Genomic DNA, 23,895 nt, shown 5'->3' with positions numbered 1-23,895 from the left:
ATGTAGTTTAAGTTTAAGACCACTACTTGTGTCAACAATGACTGATTGTGATCTCTCCAAGAATCTGGGTGAAGGTTGACTTTGCTCACTTCAACTGCCAGTTTACTCAGATTCCATGCTAGTCCCAGCAAGTGGTGTTACTAACAATGAAAAGAAATTTGTAGAACATGTGATTTGAAAACTGTTTTATGTACAAAATACAAGGTAGTAACTTACTTCCATGATTAAACACCATCTGCACGGAAGATATCTTTGGATGGAAATCCATATCAGTGAAGTTATCTCAATTGTGACTCATGATTAAACAGCGTCTGCAAGAAGCATATCCTTGGAGGGAAATGCACTTCAGTGAAGTAATCTCAATTGTGCTCCAAGAAAGACACACTTTTGCTAAGGACAATTCATTGTTCTGCTAACAGAAGCATTCTCAGATGCAACTAAGGAGGATTTTGGTTTGGATCATTTATGAATACTTCATAAGAGGGTCACATCACATTGTGCTATACGTAAATTGATTTTTCACTCAGATAAGATTTATTATAGATTTCAGTAAGGACCTTGTTGAAAAATAAATTACTAAAAAAATAATTGTATTAAGACCATTCAACTGGGTATTATGTATGTGCTTCAAACCCACTCTGAGTCAGGATAACACAGATCTTGGATCTATAAAAGCATCAATACTATCTGATTCATCATCCTTCCTCTTTTCTATTCCTGCGAACCTGTAGCAAATTGACCTTGGCTTTGACATCCATCCTGGAAGTGAATATAATAGATTTATTTATTTTTCCAAATTGTTCAAATAGTTTTCAATATACTATTCCTTTCATACTATTGAAATGTAGCATTTCATGACTGAGTTAGATAACTAGTGCTGAGTCTGCTTCTTCAAACTGAGAAGTTTCTCATCTTTTCAAAGGTTTTCTAGTATCGGAGTGAACTTTGATAAACTGGTTTGAACTTGTCATCAGTCTGACAATCATCTTCCTAGTGCTTGTTGCATGAATCACGATAGAGGGAGTGTGCTCTACATATGCATTGTTGCCTCTGCACTTGTCTACTAACCACACCTAATGTTTACACTAGGTGTATTAGTGGCCAAAGGAGACTTAACGTACTTGTGGAAATACTCATCCAAAATATTGTCAAGGCGTTACATAGTGTACACATGCCAGGTAGTAGTGTAAAACGCCTATAAGACTACATACTTCTAAATAAAAACAGAGTGTGGCAACATTGCAACCTGCCAGCATTCTAATGCATTTTCTTACAGATGATGAGATCTGGGATAAACTTAAGTTGTTCATCCATCTCTGTTTCCTCTTGCAAACAGAATACTCACATTACAGTAGGACTTAGAAGTGGGAGTGTTACTGTGAGTATGTGTCTCCTATGGGTTACTCTCTTGTTAGTTGAAAATATTATTTACCCTGGTAGCAGTCAGATGTAGGCAAGTGAATGCTTAGTGCCCCTCTCAATTGTGACCAGGTTTTTATAATATATGTAGTGATTTACCATTTGTATATATTTGTTTTCTCATCCCTTTGTGTTTCTATATGTTTTGTATATTCTGTGCCTGCTCTGATTGATTTAGAAGTTTTACCGCTTGCTTTTTGGTCAGGATTGATTTCAGGACTTATTTTCTTGCCACCATTCTCTGACTGCTCTTTGAGACATAATCATTTTCCTGTCTGAGCACTATATTTAGTAGGGTCCGGTGAAATATTGTGGGAGAAGCTTTAGTCCTTTCTGACTTTTAATCATTATTTAACTTAGAAATCGTGATGAGTAGTTTTACTATTGTTTTTACAAGTATAGGCCTAAAATTGCAAAAATCAAGATCATCCATGACAGAAATCAAGGAGTTGAGTTGAGGGAGTTACTATAGATATTAAGCACCACTTAATTTCTTTTTCTCGATTTTCTTCTGCATCTTAAGAACTTTGCACTTCTCTTGCATCTTTGAATGTTTGATAAGAGCAAAAGCCCATGTTGCCCAGTTTCAAGATTTACCAGACTATTCGCTTGTCTCATACTGTCTCTGGATCAAAACAGCTGCAAGAGAAGAATCAAACAGCTAGCATAGACAGAGGAGGAAAATACCCACAAAACAAGATAAATGCCGGTAACAGGAGAAAATAATGTCATGTTTCCATTCAGAGAGTAATAGTTTCAGGGAAGCAGGGGTTGCAGAAGGAACACTTATGATGCCATCAAAGTGTAGATTCACAGATCCATTCCTCTCTTGTGTCTTTGAACATTTGTTTAGAGGCAGAATTTCAGGCAACAGATGTCCGAAGATTACATAACCTTTAAACTTCTGTCACTCAGCCTTTGAACTTCAAACACAGCAGTGATAGAGAGTAATAATAACTCAGATGCCATATGGCTGTTCTACAGACAGGGTCTTCATGTAAGCAGATTTTTCTTTAGTGGCAGTTCAACTATGTGCATAGTGCATGATCCAAAGTTTGCTCCTCAGAGGGTGAAAGTGTATTTTCTAGTCTTTATCTATTGATTTCATGTATAACCTTTGTACATGAGGACTCTGCTCTTTCATACAGGTCATGAAAGAACTACGACAAATTCTACTAACATCTCTGCAGCACCAAGCATCACAGCCAGCCCAACAGCTATGTCAACCATGGTGACTAATCAAACCACTCCTACATATTCTACTACCACCACTGCAGGTAATGCTTTGCAATCACATTGATGTATTTTTATAATATCACTCAAAATACACATACTTAGGGGTTCCACAACTGCTTAGTGCATTATTTCCAAAATCATGTTTTCAGTCAGCATTTCAATTGGCATCCTATTCAAGCAAAGGAATTCTGAAGATTATTACATACGTAAAAGTATTTATGTTGCACCTTTAAAGATGAAACAATGGAAGGCATCTATCTTTGCAACTATTACAATTATATAATATGAGAAAAGCACAGAAAGCACTTATTTTTATTCTTAAATCTTACCTACAAGAGGATTATTCTCTACCATGCGGACTGCACGACTCTCATATTTGAATTTATATGTTAATAATTTTTAGGCAAAAGTAATGTAATTGCGGTGTCTGCTGAAGTGAATTATTATTACAGAGCCAACCATATTTTATAAGATTTTACTTCAAATTTGCAAAGCGCAGTGAAAGCATAAGTTTCTGCACAGATCTTCCTGTGTACGTGAGGGTGGTTCCGATACAAAGAAAGCAATGATTTCATTGGCAACACGATATAAGGCAGGATTTGAATGTTTTGTCCCCAGTTTACCACCACTGTGAGAGTTCCCTCCTTCTGCTCCATATTTATCCTCTCCTTCATGGTCAGGGTCTTATGGAAGTGTCAGGGGAAATAAAGTAAGTCATTTCATTCCCTGTTGAGAGGATCTTCACTTGTAACTAGTCCACAATCTGAGGCTATTTAGAAAACATGAGAACTCTATAAGATCCACCAGCCTTCGACAGTGAGGTAGTGATATGAGCAGTTGTAAATTCATGGGATCTGATACTTTAAGCATACGAGAAGTGACCACAATAACCTGAGTCAAATTGCCATCCTTTTGCTGCTGTAGTAATTTGTTATACACTAGGTAAGCAGAGACTAGCAATGATTAGTCATAACAAAGCAAATTAGCCACAGTGGCAGAAGAACAAAGGAGCTAAACTCTTGTGACATATCATGCAGAAGAAGTTTCTGCAACTCACTGTCTTATCCTGAAAAACCTGGAGTTGCCCATATCTATTAGATCCAAAGGTGTTTGTTGTTATTGGTGGCCAAAAATCCATATGACCAAGGCCTTAAAGTTGTGACGCCTAAACATTCTGGGAAGAAATTCAATGTAGTTTAAGTTTAAGACCACTACTTGTGTCAACAGTGACTGATTGTGATCTCTCCAAGAATCTGGGTGAAGGTTCACTTTGCTCACTTCAACTGCCAGTTTACTCAGATTCCATGCTAGTCCCAGCAAGTGGTGTTACTAACAATGAAAAGAAATTTGTAGAACATGTGATTTGAAAACTGTTTTATGTACAAAATACAAGGAAGTAACTTACTTCCATGATTAAACACCATCTGCACGGAAGATATCTTTGGATGGAAATCAATATCAGTGAAGTAATCTCAATTGTGACTCATGATTAAACACCGTCTGCAAGAAGCATATCCTTAGCGGGGAATGCACTTCAGTGAAGTAATCTCAATTGTGCTCCAAGAAAGACACACTTTTGCTAAGGACAATTCATTGTTCTGCTAACAGAAGCCTTCTCAGATGCAACTAAGGAGAATTTTGGTTTGGATCATTTACGAATACTTCACAAGAGGGTCACATCACATTGTGCTATACGTAAATTGATTTTTCACTCAGATAAGATTTATTATAGATATCAGTAAGGACCTTGTTGAAAAATAAATTACTAAAACAATAATTGTATTAAAACCATTCAACTGGGTATTATGTATGTGCTTCAAACCCACTCTGAGTCAGTATAACACAGATCTTGAATCTATAAAAGCATCAATACTATCTGATTCATCATCCTTCCTCTTTTCTATTCCAGCGAACCTGTAGAAAATTTACCTTGGCTTTGACATCCATCCTGGAAGTGAATATAATAGATTTATTTATTTTTCCAAATTGTTCAAATAGTTTTCAATATACTATTCCTTCCATACTATTGAAATGTAGCAATTCATGACTGAGTTAGAGAACTAGTGCTGAGTCTGCTTCTTCAAACTGAGAAGTTTCTCATCTTTTTAAAGGTTTTCTAGTATCGGAGTGAACTTTCATAAACTGGTTTGAACTTGTCATCAGTCTGACAATCATCTTCCTAGTGCTTGTTGCATGAATCACAATAGAGGGAGTGTGCTCCACATATGCATTGTTGCCTCTGCACTTGTCTACTAACCACACCTAATGTTTACACTAGGTGTATTAGTGGCCAAAGGAGACTTAACGTACTTGTGGAAATACTCATCCAAAATATTGTCAAGGCGTTACATAGTGTACATATGCCAAGTAGTAGTGTAAAACGCCTATAAGACTACATACTTCTAAATAAAAACAGAGTGTGGCAACATTGCAACCTGCCAGCATTCTAATGCATGTTCTTACAGATGATGAGATCTGGGATAAACTTAAGTTATTCATCCATCTCTGAGGGTCATTCTGACCCTGGCGGCCGGTGGCCGCCAGGGCCACCGACCACGGGAGCACCGCCAACAGGGTGGCGGTGCTCCAACGAGCATTCTGACCGCGGCAGTTCAGCCGCGGTCAGAAGCGGAAGTCAGCGGTCTCCCGCCGACTTTCCGCTGCTCGTGTGAATCCTCCATGGCTGCGGAGCGCGCTCCGCAGCCATGAGGATTCCGACCCCCTCTACCGCCATCCTGTTCATGGCGGGAAAGCCGCCATCAACAGGATGGCGGTAGGGGGGGTCGCGGGGCCCCTGGGGGCCCCTGCCGTGCCCATGCCAATGGCATGGGCACGGCAGGGGCCCCCGTAAGAGGGCCCCGCAAAGTATTTCAGTGTCTGCCTTGCAGACACTGAAATACGCGACGGGTGCCACTGCACCCGTCGCACCTTCCCACTCCGCCGGCTCGATTACGAGCCGGCATCCTCGTGGGAAGGTCGTTTTCCCCTGGGCTGGCGGGCGGTTTTTCAGCAACCGCCCGCCAGCCCAGGGGAAAACTTGTAATACCCGCCGCGGTCTTTTGACCGCGGCGCTGTATTTCGGAGGGGGGAATTCTGGCGGGCGGCCTCCGCCGCCCGCCAACATTGGAATGACCCCCTAAGTTTCCTCTTGCAAACAGAATACTCAAATTGCAGTAGGACTTAGTAGTGGGAGTGTTACTGTGAGTATGTGTCTCCTATGGGTTACTCTCTTGTTAGTTGAAAATATTATTTACCCTGGTAGCAGTCAGATGTAGTCAAGTGAATGCTTAATGCCCCTCTCAATTGTGACCAGGTTTTTATAATATATGTAGTGATTTACCATTTGTATATATTTGTTTTCTCATCCCTTTGTGTTTCTATATGTTTTGTATAATCTGTGCCTGCTGTGATTGATTTAGAAGTTTTACCGCTTGCTTTTTGGTCAGGATTGATTTCAGGACTTATTTTCTTGCACCATTCTCTGACTGCTCTTTGAGACATAATCATTTTCCTGTCTGAGCACTATATTTAGTAGGGTCCGGTGAAATATTGTGGGAGAAGCTTTAGTCCTTTCTGACATTTAATCATTATTTAACTTAGAAATCGTGATGAGTAGTTTTACTATTGTTTTTACAAGTATAGGCCTAAAATTGCAAAAATCAAGATCATCCCTGACAGAAATCAAGGAGTTGAGTTGAGGGAGTTACTATAGATATTAAGCACCACTTCATTTCTTTTTCTCTATTTTCTGCTGCATCTTAAGAACTTTGCACTTCTCTTGCATCTTTGAATGTTTGATAAGAGCAAAAGCCCAAGTTGCCCAGTTTCAAGATTTACCAGACTATTTGCTTGTCTCATACTGTCTCTGGATCAAAACAGCTGCAGGAGAAGAATCAAACAGCTAACATAGACAGAGGAGGAAAATACCCACAAAACAAGATAAATGCCCGGAACAGGAGAAAATAATGTCATGTTTCCATTCAGAAAGTAATAGTTTCAGGGAAGGAAGGGTTGCAGAAGGAACACTTATGATGCCATCATAGTGTAGATTCACAGATCCATTCCTCTCCTGTGTCTTTGAACATTTGTTTAGAGGCAGAATTTCAGGCAACAGATGTCCGAAGATTAAATAACCTTTAAACTTATGTCACTCAGCCTTTGAACTTCAAACACAGCAGTGATAGAGAATAATAATAACTCAGATGTCATATGGCTGTTCTACAGACAGGGTTTTCATGTAAGCAGATGTTTCTGTAGCGGCAGTTCAACTATGTGCATAGTGCATGATCCAAAGTTTGCTCCTCGGAGTTTGAAAGTGTATTTTCTGGTCTTTATCTATTGATTTCATGTGTAACCTTTGTACATGAGGACTATGCTCTTTCATACAGGTCATGAGACAACTACGACAAATTCTACTAACATCTCCACAGTGCCAAGCATCACAGCCAGCCCAACAACTATGTCAACCATGGTGACTAATCAAACCACTCCTACATATTCCACCACCACCACTTCAGTTAATGCTTTGCAATCACATTGATGTATTTTTATAATATCACTCAAAATGCACATACTTAGGGGTTCCACAACTGCTTAGTGCATTATTTCCAAAATCATGTTTTCAGTCAGCATTTCAATTGGCATCCTATTCAAGCAAAGGAGTTCTGAAGATAATTACATACGTAAAAGTATTTGTGTTGCACCTTTAAAGATGAAACAATGGAAGGCATCTATCTTTGCAACTATTACAATTATATAATATGAGAAAAGCACAGAAAGCACTTATTTTTGTTCTTAAATCTTGCCTACAAGAGGATTATTCTCTACCATGCGGACTGTACAACTCTCATATTTCAATTTATATGTTAATAATTTTTTAGGCAAAAGTAATGTCATTGCGGTGTCTGCTGAAGTGAATTATTATTACAGAGCCAACCATATTTTATAAGATTTGACTTCAAATTTGCAAAGCGCAGTGAAAGCATAAGTTTCTGCACAGATCTTCCTGTGTACGTGAGGGTGGTTCCGATACAAAGAAAGCAATGATTTCATTGGCAACACGATATTAGGCAGGATTTGAATGTTTTGTCCCCAGTTTACCACCACTGTGAGAGTTCCCTCCTTCTGCTCCATTTTTATCCTCTCCTTCATGGTCAGCGACTTATGGAAGTGTCAGGGCAAATAAAGTAAGTCATTTCATTCCCTGTTGAGAGGATCTTCACTTGTAACTAGTCCACAATCTGAGGCTATTTAGAAAACATGAGAACTCTATAAGATCCACCAGCCTTCGACAGTGAGGTTGTGATATGAGCAGTTGTAAGTTCATGGGATCTGATACTTTAAGCATACGAGAAGTGACCACAATAACCTGAGTCAAATTGCCATCCTTTTGCTGCTGTAGTAAATTGTTATACAATAGGTAAGCACAGACTAGCAATGATTAGTCATAACAAAGCAAATTAGCCACAGTGGCAGAAGAACAAAGGAGCTAAACTCGTGTGACATATGCAGAAGAAGTTTCTGCAACTCACTGTCTTATCCTGAAAAACCTGGAATTGCCCATATCTATAAGATCCAAAGGTGTTTGATGTTATTGGTGGCCAAAAATCCATATGACCAAGGCCTTAAAGCTGTGACGCCTGAACATTCTGGGAAGAAATTCAATGTAGTTTAAGTTTAAGACCACTACTTGTGTCAACAGTGACTGATTGTGATCTCTCCAAGAATCTGGGTGAAGGTTGACTTTGCTCACTTCAACTGCCAGTTTACTCAGATTCCATGCTAGTCCCAGCAAGTGGTGTTACTAACAATGAAAAGAAATTTGTAGAACATGTGATTTGAAAACTGTTTTATGTACAAAATACAAGGTAGTAACTTACTTCCATGATTAAACACCATCTGCACGGAAGATATATCTTTGGATGGAAATCCATATTAGTGAAGTAATCTCAATTGTGACTCATGATTAAACACCGTCTGCAAGAAGCATATCCTTGGCGAGAAATGCACTTCAGTGAAGTAATCTCAATTGTGCTCCAAGAAAGACACACTTTTGCTAAGGACAATTCATTGTTCTGCTAACAGAAGCCTTGTCAGATGCAACTAAGGAGGATTTTGGTTTGGATCATTTACGAATACTTCACAAGGGGGTCACATCACATTGTGCTATACGTAAATTGATTTTTCACTCAGATAAGATTTATTATAGATTTCAGTAAGGACCTTGTTGAAAAATAAATTACTAAAAGAATAATTGTATTAAAACCATTCAACTGGGTATTATGTATGTGCTTCAAACCCACTCTGAGTCAGGAGAACACAGATCTTGAATCTATAAAACCATCAATACTATCTGATTCATCATCCTTCCTATTTTCTATTCCAGCGAACCTGTAGAAAATTGACCTTGGCTTTGACATCCAACCTGGAAGTGAATATAATAGATTTATTTATTTTTCCAAATTTTTCAAGTAGTTTTCAATATACCATTCCTTTCATACTATTGAAATGTAGCATTTCATGACTGAGTTAGAGAACTAGTGCTGAGTCTGTGTAAGGAAATGCCTCCTTGGCATGGTTACCCCCTGACTTTTTCTGTTTGCTGATGCTATGTTTTGAATTGAAAGTTTGCTGAGGCCTGCTAACCAGGCCCCAGCACCAGTGTTCTTTCACTAACCTGTACTTTTGTATCCACAATTGGCACACCCTGGCATCCAGATATGTCCCTTGTAAATGGTACCCCTGGTACCAAGGGCCCTGATGCCAAGGAAGGTCTCTAAGGGCTGCAGCATGTCTTATGCCTCCCTGGAGACCCCTCACTCAGCACAGACACACTGCTTGCCAGCTTGTGTGTGCTGGTGAGAACAAAACGAGTAAGTCGACATGGCACTCCCCTCAGGGTGCCATGCCAGCCTCTCACTGCCTATGCAGGTATAGATAAGTCACCCCTCTAGCAGGCCTTACAGCCCTAAGACAGGGTGCACTATACCATAGGTGAGGGCACCAGTGCATGAGCACTGTGCCCCTACAGTGTCTAAGCAATACCTTAGACATTGTAAGTGCAGGGTAGCCATAAGAGTATATGGTCTGGGAGTCTGTTTTACACGAACTCCACAGCACCATAATGGCTACACTGAAAACTGGGAAGTTTGGTATCAAACTTCTCAGCACAATAAATGCACCCTGATGCCAGTGTACATTTTATTGTAAAATACACCCCAGAGTGCACCTTAGAGGTGCCCCCTGAAACCTTAACCGACTATCTGTGTAGGCTGACTGGTTCCAGCAGCCTGCCACAACCGAGACATGTTGCTGGCCCCATGGGGAGAGTGCCTTTGTCACTCTGAGGCCAGTAACAAAGCCTGCACTGGGTGGAGATGCTAACACCTCCCCCAGGCAGGAGCTGTCACACCTGGCGGTGAGCCTCAAAGGCTCACCCCTTTGTGCCAGCACTGCAGGACACTCCAGCTAGTGGAGTTGCCCGCCCCCTCCGGCCACGGGCCACACTTTTGGCGGCAAGGCCGGAGAAAATAATGAGAATAACAAGGAGGAGTCACTGGCCAGTCAGGACAGCCCCTAAGGTGTCCTGAGCTGAAGTGACTCTAACTTTTAGAAATCCTCCATCTTGCAGATGGAGGATTCCCCAATAGGATTAGGGATGTGACCCCCTCCCCTTGGGAGGAGGCACAAAGAGGGTGTACCCACCCTCAGGGCTAGTAGCCATTGGCTACTAACCCCCAGACCTAAACACGCCCTTATATTTAGTTTTTAAGGGCTTCCCTGAACCTAAGAATTTAGATTCCTGAAACTACAAGAAGAAGAGGACTGCTGAGCTGAAAAACCCCTGCAGAGGAAGAACAGAAGACACCAACTGCTTTGGCCCCAGACTTACCGGCCTGTCTCCTGCCTTCCGAAGAAACCTGCTCCAGCGACGCTTCCCAAGGGACCAGCGACCTCTGAATCCTCTGAGGACTGCCCTGCTTCAAGAAAGACAAGAAACTCCCGAGGACAGCGGCACTGCTCCAAAAGAACTGCAACTTTGTTTCAAAGAGCAGATTTAAAGCCCCCTGCAACTCCCCGCAAGAAGCGTGAGACTTGCAACACTGCACCCGGCGTCCCCGACTCGACTGGTGGAGAACCAACACCTCAGGGAGGACCCTCCGGCGACTCCGAGACCATGAGTAACCAAAGTTGTCCCCCCTGAGACCCCACAGCGACGCCTGCAGAGGGAATCCCGAGGCTCCCCCTGACCGCGACTGCCTGAACTCCATTTCCCGACGGCTGGAAAAGACCCTGCACCCGCAGCCCCCAGCACCTAAAGGAACGGAACTCCTGTGCAGGAATGACCCCCAGGAGGCCCTCTCCCTTGCCCAGGTGGTGGCTACCCCGAGGAGCCCCCCCTTGCCTGCCTGCACTGCTGAAGAGACCCCTTGGTCTCCCATTGAAATCTACAGAGAACCCGACGCTTGTTTACGCTCTGCACCCGGCCGCGCCCGCGCTGCTGAGGGTGTACTTTTTGTGCTGACTTGTATCCCCCCCGGTGCCCTACAAAACACCCCTGGTCTGCCCTCCGAAGACGCGGGTACTTACCTGCTGGCAGACCGGAACCGGGGCACCCCCTTCTCTCCATTGAAGCCTATGTGTTTTGGGCACCTCTTTGACCTCTGCACCTGACCGGCCCTGAGCTGCTGGTGTGGTAACTTTGGGGTTGCTCTGAACCCCCAACGGTGGGCTACCTTGGACCAAAAACTGAAACCTGTAAGTGACTTACTTACCTGTGAAACCTAACAATACTTTACCTCCCCCAGGAACTGTGAAAATTGCACTGTGTCCACTTTTAAAACAGCTTCTTGTGTTTTATGTAAAAAGTATATATGCTACTGTAATTATTCAAAGTTCCTAGAGTACTTACCTGCAATACCTTTCAAATGAGATATTACACGTAGAATTTGAACCTGTGGTTCTTAAAATAAACTAAGAAAATATATTTTTCTATAACAAAGCCTATTGGCTGGATTTGTCTCTGAGTGTGTGTTCCTCATTTATTGCCTGTGTGTATGTACAAAAAATGCTTATCCTTTGATAAGCCTACTGCTCGACCACACTACCACAAAATAGAGCATTAGTATTATCTCTTTTTGCCACTATCTTACCTCTAAGGGGAACCCTTGGACTCTGTGCATGCTATTCCTTACTTTGAAATAGCACATACAGAGCTAACTTCCTACAGTCTGCTTCTTCAAACTGAGAAGTTTCTCGTCATTTCAAAGGTTTTCTAGTATCGGAGTGAACTTTCATAAACTGGTTTGAACTTCTCATCAGTCTGACAATCATCTTCCTTGTGCTTGTTGCATGAATCACAATAGAGGGAGTGTGCTCCACATATGCATTGTTGCCTCTGCACTTGTCTACTAACCACACTTAATGTTTACACTAGGCAGTATTAGTGGCCAAAGGAGACTTAACATACTTGTGGAAATACTCATCCAAAATATTGTCAAGGAGTTACATAGTGTACACATGCCAGGTAGTAGTGTAAAACGCCTATAAGACTACATTCTTCTAAATAAAAACAGAGTGTGGCAACATTGCAACCTGCCAGCATTCTAATGCATGTTCTTACAGATGATGAGATCTGGGATAAACTTAAGTTATTCATCCATCTCTGTTTCCTCTTGCAAACAGAATACTCAAATTGCAGTAGGACTTAGTAGTGGGAGTGTTACTGTGAGTATGTGTCTCCTATGGGTTACTCTCTTGTTAGTTGAAAATATTATTTATCCTGGTAGCAGTCAGATGTATTCAAGTGAATGCTTAGTGCCCCTCTCAATTGTGACCAGGTTTTTATAATATATGTAGTGATTTACCATTTGTATATATTTGTTTTCTCATCTCTTTGTGTTTCTATATGTTTTGTATAATCTGTGCCTGCTGTGATTGATTTAGAAGTTTTACCGCTTGCTTTTTGGTCAGGATTGATTTCAGGACTTATTTTCTTGCCACCATTCTCTGACTGCTCTTTGAGACATAATCATTTTCCTGTCTGAGCACTATATTTAGTAGTGTCCGATGAAATATTGTGGGAGAAGCTTTAGTCCTTTCTGACTTTTAAACATTATTTAACTTAGAAATCGTGATGAGTAGTTTTACTATTGTTTTTACAAGTATAGGCCTAAAATTGCAAAAATCAAGATCATCCCTGACAGAAATCAAGGAGTTGAGTTGAGGGAGTTACTATAGATATTAAGCACCACTTAATTTCTTTTTCTCTATTTTCTTCTGCATCTTAAAAACTTTGCACTTTGGTTGCATCTTTGAATGTTTGATAAGAGCAAAAGCCCAAGTTGCCCAGTTTCAAGATTTACCAGACTATTCGCTTGTCTCATACTGTCTCTGGATCAAAACAGCTGCAAGAGAAGAATCAAACAGCTAGCATAGACAGAGGAGGAAAATACCCACAAAACAAGATAAATGCCCGGAACAGGAGAAAATAATGTCATGTTTCCATTCAGAAAGTAATAGTTTCAGGGAAGCAAGGGTTGCAGAAGGAACAATTATGATGCCATCAAAGTGTAGATTCACAGATCCATTCCTCTCCTGTGTCTTTGAACATTTGTTTAGAGGCAGAATTTCAGGCAACAGATGTCCGAAGATTACATAACCTTTAAACTTCTGTCACTCAGCCTTTGAACTTCAAACACAGCAGTGATAGAGAGTAATAATAACTCAGATGCCATGTGGCTGTTCTACAGACAGGGTCTTCATGTAAGCAGATTTTTCAGTAGCGGCAGTTCAACTATGTGGATAGTGCATGATCCAAAGTTTGCTCCTCAGAGTGTGAAAGTGTATTTTCTAGTCTTTATCTATTGATTTCATGTATAACCTTTGTACATGAGGACTCTGCTCTTTCATACAGGTCATGAGACAACTACGACAAATTCTACTAACATCTCTGCAGCACCAAGCATCACAGCCAGCCCAACAACTATGTCAGCCATGGTGACTAATCAAACCACTCCTACATATTCTACCACCACCACTTCAGGTAATGCTTTGCAATCACATTGATGTAATTTTATAATATCACTCAAAATACACATACTTAGGGGTTCCACAACTGCTTAGTGCATTATTTCCAAAATCATGTTTTCAGTCAGCATTTCAATTGGCATCCTATTCAAGCAAAGGAGTTCTGAAGATAATTACATAAGTAAAAGTAATTGTGTTGCACCTTTAAAGATGAAACAATGGAAGGCATCTATCTTTGCAACTATTACAATGATATAATTTGAGAAAAGCACAGAAAGCACTTATTTTTATTCTTAAATCTTGCCTACAAGAGGATTATTCTCTACCATGCGGACTGTACGACTCTCATATTTCAATTTATATGTTAATTATTTTTTAGGCAAAAGTAATGTCATTGCGGTGTCTGCTGAAGTGAATTATTATTACAGAGCCAACCATATTTTATAAGATTTTACTTCAAATTTGCAAAGCGCAGTGAAAGCATAAGTTTCTGCACAGATCTTCCTGTGTACGTGAGGGTGGTTCCGATACAAAGAAAGCAATGATTTCATTGGCAACACGATATAAGGCAGGATTTGAATGTTTTGTCCCCAGTTTACCACCACTGTGAGAGTTCCCTCCTTCTGCTCCATTTTTATCCTCTCGTTCATGGTCAGGGACTTATCGAAGCGTCAGGGGAAATAAACTAAGTCATTTCATTCCCTGTTGAGAGGATCTTCACTTGTAACTAGTCCACAATCTGAGGCTATTTAGAAAACATGAGAACTCTATAAGATCCACCAGCCTTCAACAGTGAGGTTGTGATATGAGCAGTTGTAAGTTCATGGGATCTGATACTTTAAGCATACGAGAAATGACCACAATAACCTGAGTCAAATTGCCATCCATTTGCTGCTGTAGTAAATTGTTATACAATAGGTAAGCACAGACTAGCAATGATTAGTCATAACAAAGCAAATTAGCCACAGTGGCAGAAGAACAAAGGAGCTAAACTCTTGTGACATATGCAGAAGAAGTTTCTGCAACTCACTGTCTTATCCTGAAAAACCTGGAGTTGCCCATATCTATAAGATCCAAAGGTGTTTGTTGTTATTGGTGGCCAAAAATCCATATGACCAAGGCCTTAAAGTTGTGACGCCTGAACATTCTGGGAAGAAATTCAATGTAGTTTAAGTTTAAGACCACTACTTGTGTCAACAGTGACTGATTGTGATCTCTCCAAGAATCTGGGTGAAGGTTGACTTTGCTCACTTCAACTGCCAGTTTACTCAGATTCCATGCTAGTCCCAGCAAGTGGTGTTACTAACAATGAAAAGAAATTTGTAGAACATGTGATTTGAAAACTGTTTTATGTACAAAATACAAGGTAGTAACTTACTTCCATGATTAAACACCATCTGCACGGAAGATATCTTTGGATGGAAATCAATATCAGTGAAGTAATCTCAATTGTGACTCATGATTAAACACCGTCTGCAAGAAGCATATCCTTGGCGGGGAATGCACTTCAGTGAAGTCATCTCAATTGTGCTCCAAGAAAGACTCACTTTTGCTAAGGACAATTCATTGTTCTGCTAACAGAAGCCTTCTCAGATGCAACTAAGGAGGATTTTGGTTTGGATCATTTACGAATACTTCACAAGAGGGTCACATCACATTGTGCTATACGTAAATTGATTTTTCACTCAGATAAGATTTATTACAGATTTCAGTAAGGACCTTGTTGAAAAATAAATTACTAAAACAATAATTGTATTAAAACCATTCAACTGGGTATTATGTATGTGCTTCAAACCCACTCTGAGTCAGGATAACACAGATCTTGAATCTATAAAAGCATCAATACTATCTGATTCATCATTCTTCCTCTTTTCTATTCCAGCGAACCTGTAGAAAATTGACCTTGGCTTTGACATCCATCCTGGAAGTGAATATAATAGATTTATTTATTTTTCCTAATTGTTCAAGTAGTTTTCAATATACCATTCCTTTCATACTATTGAAATGTAGCATTTCATGACTGAGTTAGAGAACTAGTGCTGAGTCTGCTTCTTCAAACTGAGAAGTTTCTCGTCTTTTTAAAGGTTTTCTAGTATCGGAGTGAACTTTCATAAACTGGTTTGAACTTCTCATCAGTCTGACAATCATCTTCCTAGTGCTTGCTGCATGAATCACAATAGAGGGAGTGTGCTCCACATATGCATTGTTGCCTCTGCACTTGTCTACTAACCACACCTAATGTTTACACTAGGTGTATTAGTGGCCAAAGGAGACTTAACGTACTTGTGGAAATACTCATCCAAAATATTGTCAAGGAGTTACATAGTGTACACATGTCAGGTAGTAGTGTAAAACGCCTATAAGACTACATACTTCTAAATAAAAACAGAGTGTGGCAACATTGCAACCTGCCAGCATTCTAATGCATGTTCTTACAGATGATGAGATCTGGGATAAACTTAAGTTATTCATCCATCTCTGTTTCCTCTTGCAAACAGAATACTCAAATTGCAGTAGGACTTAGTAGTGGGAGTGTTACTGTGAGTATGTGTCTCCTATGGGTTACTCTGTTGTTAGTTGAAAATATTATTTACCCTGGTAGCAGTCAGATGTATTCAAGTGAATGCTTAGTGCCCCTCTCAATTGTGACCAGGTTTTTATAATATATGTAGTGATTTACCATTTGTATATATTTGTTTTCTCATCTCTTTGTGTTTCTATATGTTTTGTATAATCTGTGCCTGCTGTGATTGATTTAGAAGTTTTACCGCTTGCTTTTTGGTCAGGATTGATTTCAGGACTTATTTTCTTGCCACCATTCTCTGACTGCTCTTTGAGACATAATCATTTTCCTGTCTGAGCACTATATTTAGTAGTTTCCGATGAAATATTGTGGGAGAAGCTTTAGTCCTTTCTGACTTTTAATCATTATTTAACTTAGAAATCGTGATGAGTAGTTTTACTATTGTTTTTACAAGTATAGGCCTAAAATTGCAAAAATCAAGATCATCCCTGACAGAAATCAAGGAGTTGAGTTGAGGGAGTTACTATAGATATTAAGCACCACTTAATTTCTTTTTCTCTATTTTCTTCTGCATCTTAAAAACTTTGCACTTTGCTTGCATCTTTGAATGTTTGATAAGAGCAAAAGCCCAAGTTGCCCAGTTTCAAGATTTACCAGACTATTCGCTTGTCTCATACTGTCTCTGGATCAAAACAGCTGCAAGAGAAGAATCAAACAGCTAGCATAGACAGAGGAGGAAAATACCCACAAAACAAGATAAATGCCTGGAACAGGAGAAAATAATGTCATGTTTCCATTCAGAAAGTAATAGTTTCAGGGAAGCAAGGGTTGCAGAAGGAACACTTATGATGCCATCAAAGTGTAGATTCACAGATCCATTCCACTCCTGTGTCTTTGAACATTTGTTTAGAGGCAGAATTTCAGGCAACAGATGTCCGAAGATTACATAACCTTTAAACTTCTGTCACTCAGCCTTTGAACTTCAAACACAGCAGTGATAGAGAGTAATAATAACTCAGATGCCATGTGGCTGTTCTACAGACAGGGTCTTCATGTAAGCAGATTTTTCAGTAGCGGCAGTTCAACTATGTGGATAGTGCATGATCCAAAGTTTGCTCCTCAGAGTGTGAAAGTGTATTTTCTAGTCTTTATCTATTGATTTCATGTATAACCTTTGTACATGAGGACTCTGCTCTTTCATACAGGTCATGAGACAACTACGACAAATTCTACTAACATCTCTGCAGCACCAAGCATCACAGCCAGCCCAACAACTATGTCAGCCATGGTGACTAATCAAACCACTCCTACATATTCTACCACCACCACTTCAGTTAATGCTTTGCAATCACATTGATGTATTTTTATAATATCACTCAAAATACACATACTTAGGGGTTCCACAACTGCTTAGTGCATTATTTCCAAAATCATGTTTTCAGTCAGCATTTCAATTGGCATCCTATTCAAGCAAAGGAGTTCTGAAGATAATTACATACGTAAAAGTAATTGTGTTGCACCTTTAAAGATGAAACAATGGAAGGCATCTATCTTTGCAACTATTACAATGATATAATTTGAGAAAAGCACAGAAAGCACTTATTTTTATTCTTCAATCTTGCCTACAAGAGGATTATTCTCTACCATGCGGACTGTACGACTCTCATATTTCAATTTATATGTTAATTATTTTTTAGGCAAAAGTAATGTCATTGCAGTGTCTGCTGAAGTGAATTATTATTACAGAGCCAACCATATTTTATAAGATTTTACTTCAAATTTGCAAAGCGCAGTGAAAGCATAAGTTTCTGCACAGATCTTCCTGTGTACGTGAGGGTGGTTCCGATACAAAGAAAGCAATGATTTCATTGGCAACACGATACAAGGCAGGATTTGAATGTTTTGTCCCCAGTTTACCACCACTGTGAGAGTTCCTTCCTTCTGCTCCATATTTATCCTTTCCTTCATGGTCAGGGTCTTATGGAAGTGTCAGGGGAATAAAGTAAGTCATTTCATTCCCTGTTGAGAGGATCTTCACTTGTAACTAGTCCACAATCTGAGGCTATTTAGAAAACATGAGAACTCTATAAGATCCACCAGCCTTCGACAGTGAGGAAGTGATATGAGCAGTTGTAAGTTCATGGGATCTGATACTTTAAGCATACGAGAAGTGACCACAATAACCTGAGTCAAATTGCCATCCTTTTGCTGCTGTAGTAATTTGTTATACACTAGGTAAGCACAGACTAGCAATGATTAGTCATAACAAAGCAAATTAGCCACAGTGGCAGAAGAACAAAGGAGCTAAACTCTTGTGACATATCATGCAGAAGAAGTTTCTGCAACTCACTGTCTTATCCTGAAAAACCTGGAGTTGCCCATATCTATTAGATCCAAAGGTGTTTGTTGTTATTGGTGGCCAAAAATCCATATGACCAAGGCCTAAAGTTGTGACACCTAAACATTCTGGGGAGGAATTCAATGTAGTTTAAGTTTAAGACCACTACTTGTGTCAACAATGACTGATTGTGATCTCTCCAAGAATCTGGGTGAAGGTTGACTTTGCTCACTTCAACTGCCAGTTTACTCAGATTCCATGCTAGTCCCAGCAAGTGGTGTTACTAACAATTAAAAGAAATTTGTAGAACATGTGATTTGAAAACTGTTTTTTTTTATATACAAAATACAAGGTAGTAACTTACTTCCATGATTAAACACCATCTGCACGGAAGATATCTTTGGATGGAAATCCATATCAGTGAAGTAATCTCAATTGTGACTCATGATTAAACACCGTCTGCAAGAAGCATATCCTTGGAGGGAAATGCACTTCAGTGAAGTAATCTCAATTGTGCACCAAGAAAGACACACTTTTGCTAAGGACAATTCATTGTTCTGCTAACAGAAGCATTCTCAGATGCAACTAAGGAGGATTTTGGTTTGGATCATTTATGAATACTTCACAAGAGGGTAGCATCACATTGTGCTATACGTAAATTGATTTTTCACTCAGATAAGATTTATTATAGATTTCAGTAAGGACCTCGTTGAAAAATAAATTACTAAAAAAATAATTGTATTCAAACCATTCATCTGGGTATTATGTATGTGCTTCAAACCCACTCTGAATCAGGATAACACAGATCTTGGATCTATAAAAGCATCAATACTATCTGATTCATCATCCTTCCTCTTTTCTATTCCAGCGAACCTGTAGCAAATTGACCTTGGCTTTGACATCCATCCTAGAAGTGAATATAATAGATTTATTTATTTTTCCAAATTGTTCAAATAGTTTTCAATATACTATTCCTTTCATACTATTGAAATGTAGCATTTCATGACTGAGTTAGATGACTAGTGCTGAGTCTGCTTCTTCAAACTGAGAAGTTTCTCATCTTTTCAAAGGTTTTCTAGTATCGGAGTGAACTTTCATAAACTGGTTTGAACTTGTCATCAGTCTGACAATCATCTTCCTAGTGCTTGTTGCATGAATCACAATAGTGGGAGTGTGCTCCACATATGCATTGTTGCCTCTGCACTTGTCTACTAACCACACCTAATGTTTACACTAGGTGTATTAGTGGCCAAAGGAGACTTAAAGTACTTGTGGAAATACTCATCCAAAATATTGTCAAGGCGTTACATAGTGTACACATGCCAGGTAGTAGTGTTAAACGCCTATAAGACTACATACTTCTAAATAAAAACAGAGTGTGGCAACATTGCAACCTGCCAGCATTCTAATGCATGTTCTTACAGATGATGAGATCTGGGATAAACTTAAGTTATTCATCCATCTCTGTTTCCTCTTGCAAACAGAATACTCAAATTGCAGTAGGACTTAGTAGTGGGAGTGTTACTGTGAGTATGTGTCTCCTATGGGTTACTCTCTTGTTAGTTGAAAATATTATTTACCCTGGTAGCAGTCAGATGTAGTCAAGTGAATGCTTAGTGCCCCTCTCAATTGTGACCAGGTTTTTATAATATATGTAGTGATTTACCATTTGTATATATTTGTTTTCTCATCCCTTTGTGTTTCTATATGTTTTGTATAATCTGTGCCTGCTGTGATTGATTTAGAAGTTTTACCGCTTGCTTTTTGGTCAGGATTGATTTCAGGACTTATTTTCTTGCCACCATTCTCTGACTGCTCTTTGAGACATAATCATTTTCCTGTCTGAGCACTATTTTTATTAGGGTCCGGTGAAATATTGTGGGAGAAGCTTTAGTCCTTTCTGACTTTTAATCATCAGTTAACTTAGAAATCGTGATGAGTAGTTTTACTATTGTTTTTACAAGTATAGGCCTAAAATTGCAAAAATCAAGATCATACATGACAGAAATCAAGGAGTTGATTTGAGGGAGTTACTATAGATATTAAGCACCACTTAATTTCTTTTTCTCTATTTTCTTCTGCATCTTAAGAACTTTGCACTTCTCTTGCATCTTTGAATGCTTGATAAGAGCAAAAGCCCAAGTTGCCCAGTTTCAAGATTTACCAGACGATTCGCTTGTCTCATACTGTCTCTGGATCAAAACAGCTGCAAGAGAAGAATCAAACAACTAGCATAGACAGAGGAGGAAAATACCCACAAAACAAGATAAATGCCCGGAACAGGAGAAAATAATGTCATGTTTCCATTCAGAGAGTAATAGTTTCAGGGAAGCAGGGGTTGCAGAAGGAACACTTATGATGCCATCAAAGTGTAGATTCACAGATACATTCCTCTCTTGTGTCTTTGAACATTTGTTTAGAAGCAGAATTTCAGGCAACCAATGTCCGAAGATTACATAACCTTTAAACTTCTGTCACTCAGCCTTTGAACTTCAAACACAGCAGTGATAGAGAGTAATAATAACTCAGATGCCATATGGCTGTTCTACAGACAGGGTCTTCATGTAAGCAGATTTTTCAGTAGCGGCAGTCCAACTATGTGCATAGTGCATGATCCAAAGTTTGCTCCTCAGAGTGTGAAAGTGTATTTTCTAGTCTTTATCTATTGATTTCATGTATAACCTTTGTACATGAGGACTCTGCTCTTTCATACAGGTCATGAAACAACTACGACAAATTCTACTAACATCTCTGCAGCACCAAGCATCACAGCCAGCCCAACAACTATGTCAACCATGGTGACTAATCAAACCACTCCTACATATTCTACCACCACCACTTCAGGTAATGCTTTGCAATCACATTGATGTATTTTTATAATATCACTCAAAATACACATACTTAGGGGTTCCACAACTGCTTAGTGCATTATTTCCAAAATCATGTTTTCAGTCAGCATTTCAATTGGCATCCTATTCAAGCAAAGGAATTCTGAAGATAATTACATACGTAAAAGTATTTATGTTGCACCTTTAAAGATGAAACAATGGAAGGCATCTATCTTTGCAACTATTACAATTATATAATATGAAAAAAGCACAGAAAGCACTTATTTTTATTCTTAAATCTTACCTACAAGAGGATTATTCTCTACCATGCGGACTGCACGACTCTCATATTTTAATTTATATGTTAATACATTTTTTAGGCAAAAGTAATATCATTGCGGTGTCTGCTGAAGTGAATTATTATTACAGAGCCAACCATATTTTATAAGATTTTACTTCAAATTTGCAAAGCGCAGTGAAAGCATAAGTTTCTGCACAGATCTTCCTGTGTACGTGAGGGTGGTTCAGATACAAAGAAAGCAATGATTTCATTGGCAACACAATATAAGCCAGGATTTGAATGTTTTGTCCCCAGTTTACCACCACTGTGAGAGTTCCCTCCTTCTGCTCCATTTTTATCCTCTCCTTCATGGTCAGGGTCTTATGGAAGTGTCAGGGGAAATAAAGTAAGTCATTTCAATCCCTGTTGAGAGGATCTTCACTTGTAACAAGTCCACAATCAGAGGCTATTTAGAAAACATGAGAACTCTATAAGATCCACCAGCCTTCGACAGTGAGGTTGTGATATGAGCAGTTGTAAGTTCATGGGATCTGATACTTTAAGCATACGAGAAGTGACCACAATAACCTGAGTCAAATTGCCATCCTTTTGCTGCTGTAGTAATTTGTTATACACTAGGTAAGCACAGACTAGCAATGATTAGTCGTAACAAAGCAAATTAGCCACAGTGGCAGAAGACCAAAGGAGCTAAACTCTTGTGACATATCATGCAGAAGAAGTTTCTGCAACTCACTGTCTTATCCTGAAAAACCTGGAGTTGCCCATATCTATTAGATCCAAAGGTGTTTGTTGTTATTGGTGGCCAAAAATCCATATGACCAAGGCCTAAAGTTGTGACGCCTAAACATTCTGGGAAGAAATTCAATGTAGTTTAAGTTTAAGACCACTACTTGTGTCAACAATGACTGATTGTGATCTCTCCAAGAATCTGGGTGAAGGTTGACTTTGCTCACTTCAACTGCCAGTTTACTCAGATTCCATGCTAATCCAAGCAAGTGGTGTTACTAACAATGAAAAGAAATTTGTAGAACATGTGATTTGAAAACTGTTTTATGTACAAAATACAAGGTAGTAACTTACTTCCATGATTAAACACCATCTGCACGGAAGATATCTTTGGATGGAAATCCATATCAGTGAAGTAATCTCAATTGTGACTCATGATTAAACACCGTCTGCAAGAAGCATATCCTTGGAGGGAAATGCACTTCAGTGAAGTAATCTCAATTGTGCACCAAGAAAGACACACTTTTGCTAAGGACAATTCATTGTTCTGCTAACAGAAGCATTCTCAGATGCAACTAAGGAGGATTTTGGTTTGGATCATTTATGAATACTTCACAAGAGGGTCACATCACATTGTGCTATACGTAAATTGATTTTTCACTCAGATAAGATTTATTATAGATTTCAGTAAGGACCTTGTTGAAAAATAAATTACTAAAAAAATAATTGTATTCAAACCATTCATCTGGGTATTATGTATGTGCTTCAAACCCACTCTGAGTCAGGATAACACAGATCTTGGATCTATAAAAGCATCAATACTATCTGATTCATCATCCTTCCTCTTTTCTATTCCAGCGAACCTGTAGCAAATTGACCTTGGCTTTGACATCCATCCTGGAAGTGAATATAATAGATTTATTTATTTTTCCAAATTGTTCAAATAGTTTTCAATATACTATTCCTTTCATACTATTGAAATGTAGCATTTCATGACTGAGTTAGATGACTAGTGCTGAGTCTGCTTCTTCAAACTGAGAAGTTTCTCATCTTTTCAAAGGTTTTCTAGTATCGGAGTGAACTTTCATAAACTGGTTTGAACTTGTCATCAGTCTGACATTCATCTTCCTAGTGCTTGTTGCATGAATCACAATCGAGGGAGTGTGCTCCACATATGCATTGTTGCCTCTGCACTTGTCTACACACCACACCTAATGTTTACACTAGGTGTATTAGTGGCCAAAGGAGACTTAACGTACTTGTGGAAATACTCATCCAAAATATTGTCAAGGCGTTACATAGTGTACACATGCCAGGTAGTAGTGTAAAACGCCTATAAGACTACATACTTCTAAATAAAAACAGAGTGTGGCAACATTGCAACCTGCCAGCATTCTAATGCATGTTCTTACAGATGATGAGATCTGGGATAAACTTAAGTTATTCATCCATCTCTGTTTCCTCTTGCAAACAGAATACTCAAATTGCAGTAGGA

General features: G+C 39.3%; 1 protein-coding gene across 1 annotated transcript in view; it reads left to right on the top strand.

Moving 5' to 3' along the window:
• Positions 1–23,895, top strand: part of LOC138259722 (mucin-2-like) — a 256,782-nt gene that overhangs the window by 222,002 nt on the left and 10,885 nt on the right. Inside the window, exons 45-49 of the mRNA XM_069207617.1 lie at positions 2,568–2,696; positions 7,044–7,126; positions 12,340–12,385; positions 13,571–13,699; positions 21,261–21,389. Coding sequence (XP_069063718.1) covers positions 2,568–2,696; positions 7,044–7,126; positions 12,340–12,385; positions 13,571–13,699; positions 21,261–21,389 — 516 coding nt within the window. The remainder of the gene's footprint in view (positions 1–2,567; positions 2,697–7,043; positions 7,127–12,339; positions 12,386–13,570; positions 13,700–21,260; positions 21,390–23,895) is intronic.

The sequence above is a fragment of the Pleurodeles waltl genome, chromosome 9 (genome assembly GCF_031143425.1).
Source record: "Pleurodeles waltl isolate 20211129_DDA chromosome 9, aPleWal1.hap1.20221129, whole genome shotgun sequence".
NCBI lineage: Eukaryota > Metazoa > Chordata > Amphibia > Caudata > Salamandridae > Pleurodeles > Pleurodeles waltl.
This window is presented reverse-complemented; position numbering and strand designations above follow the sequence as displayed.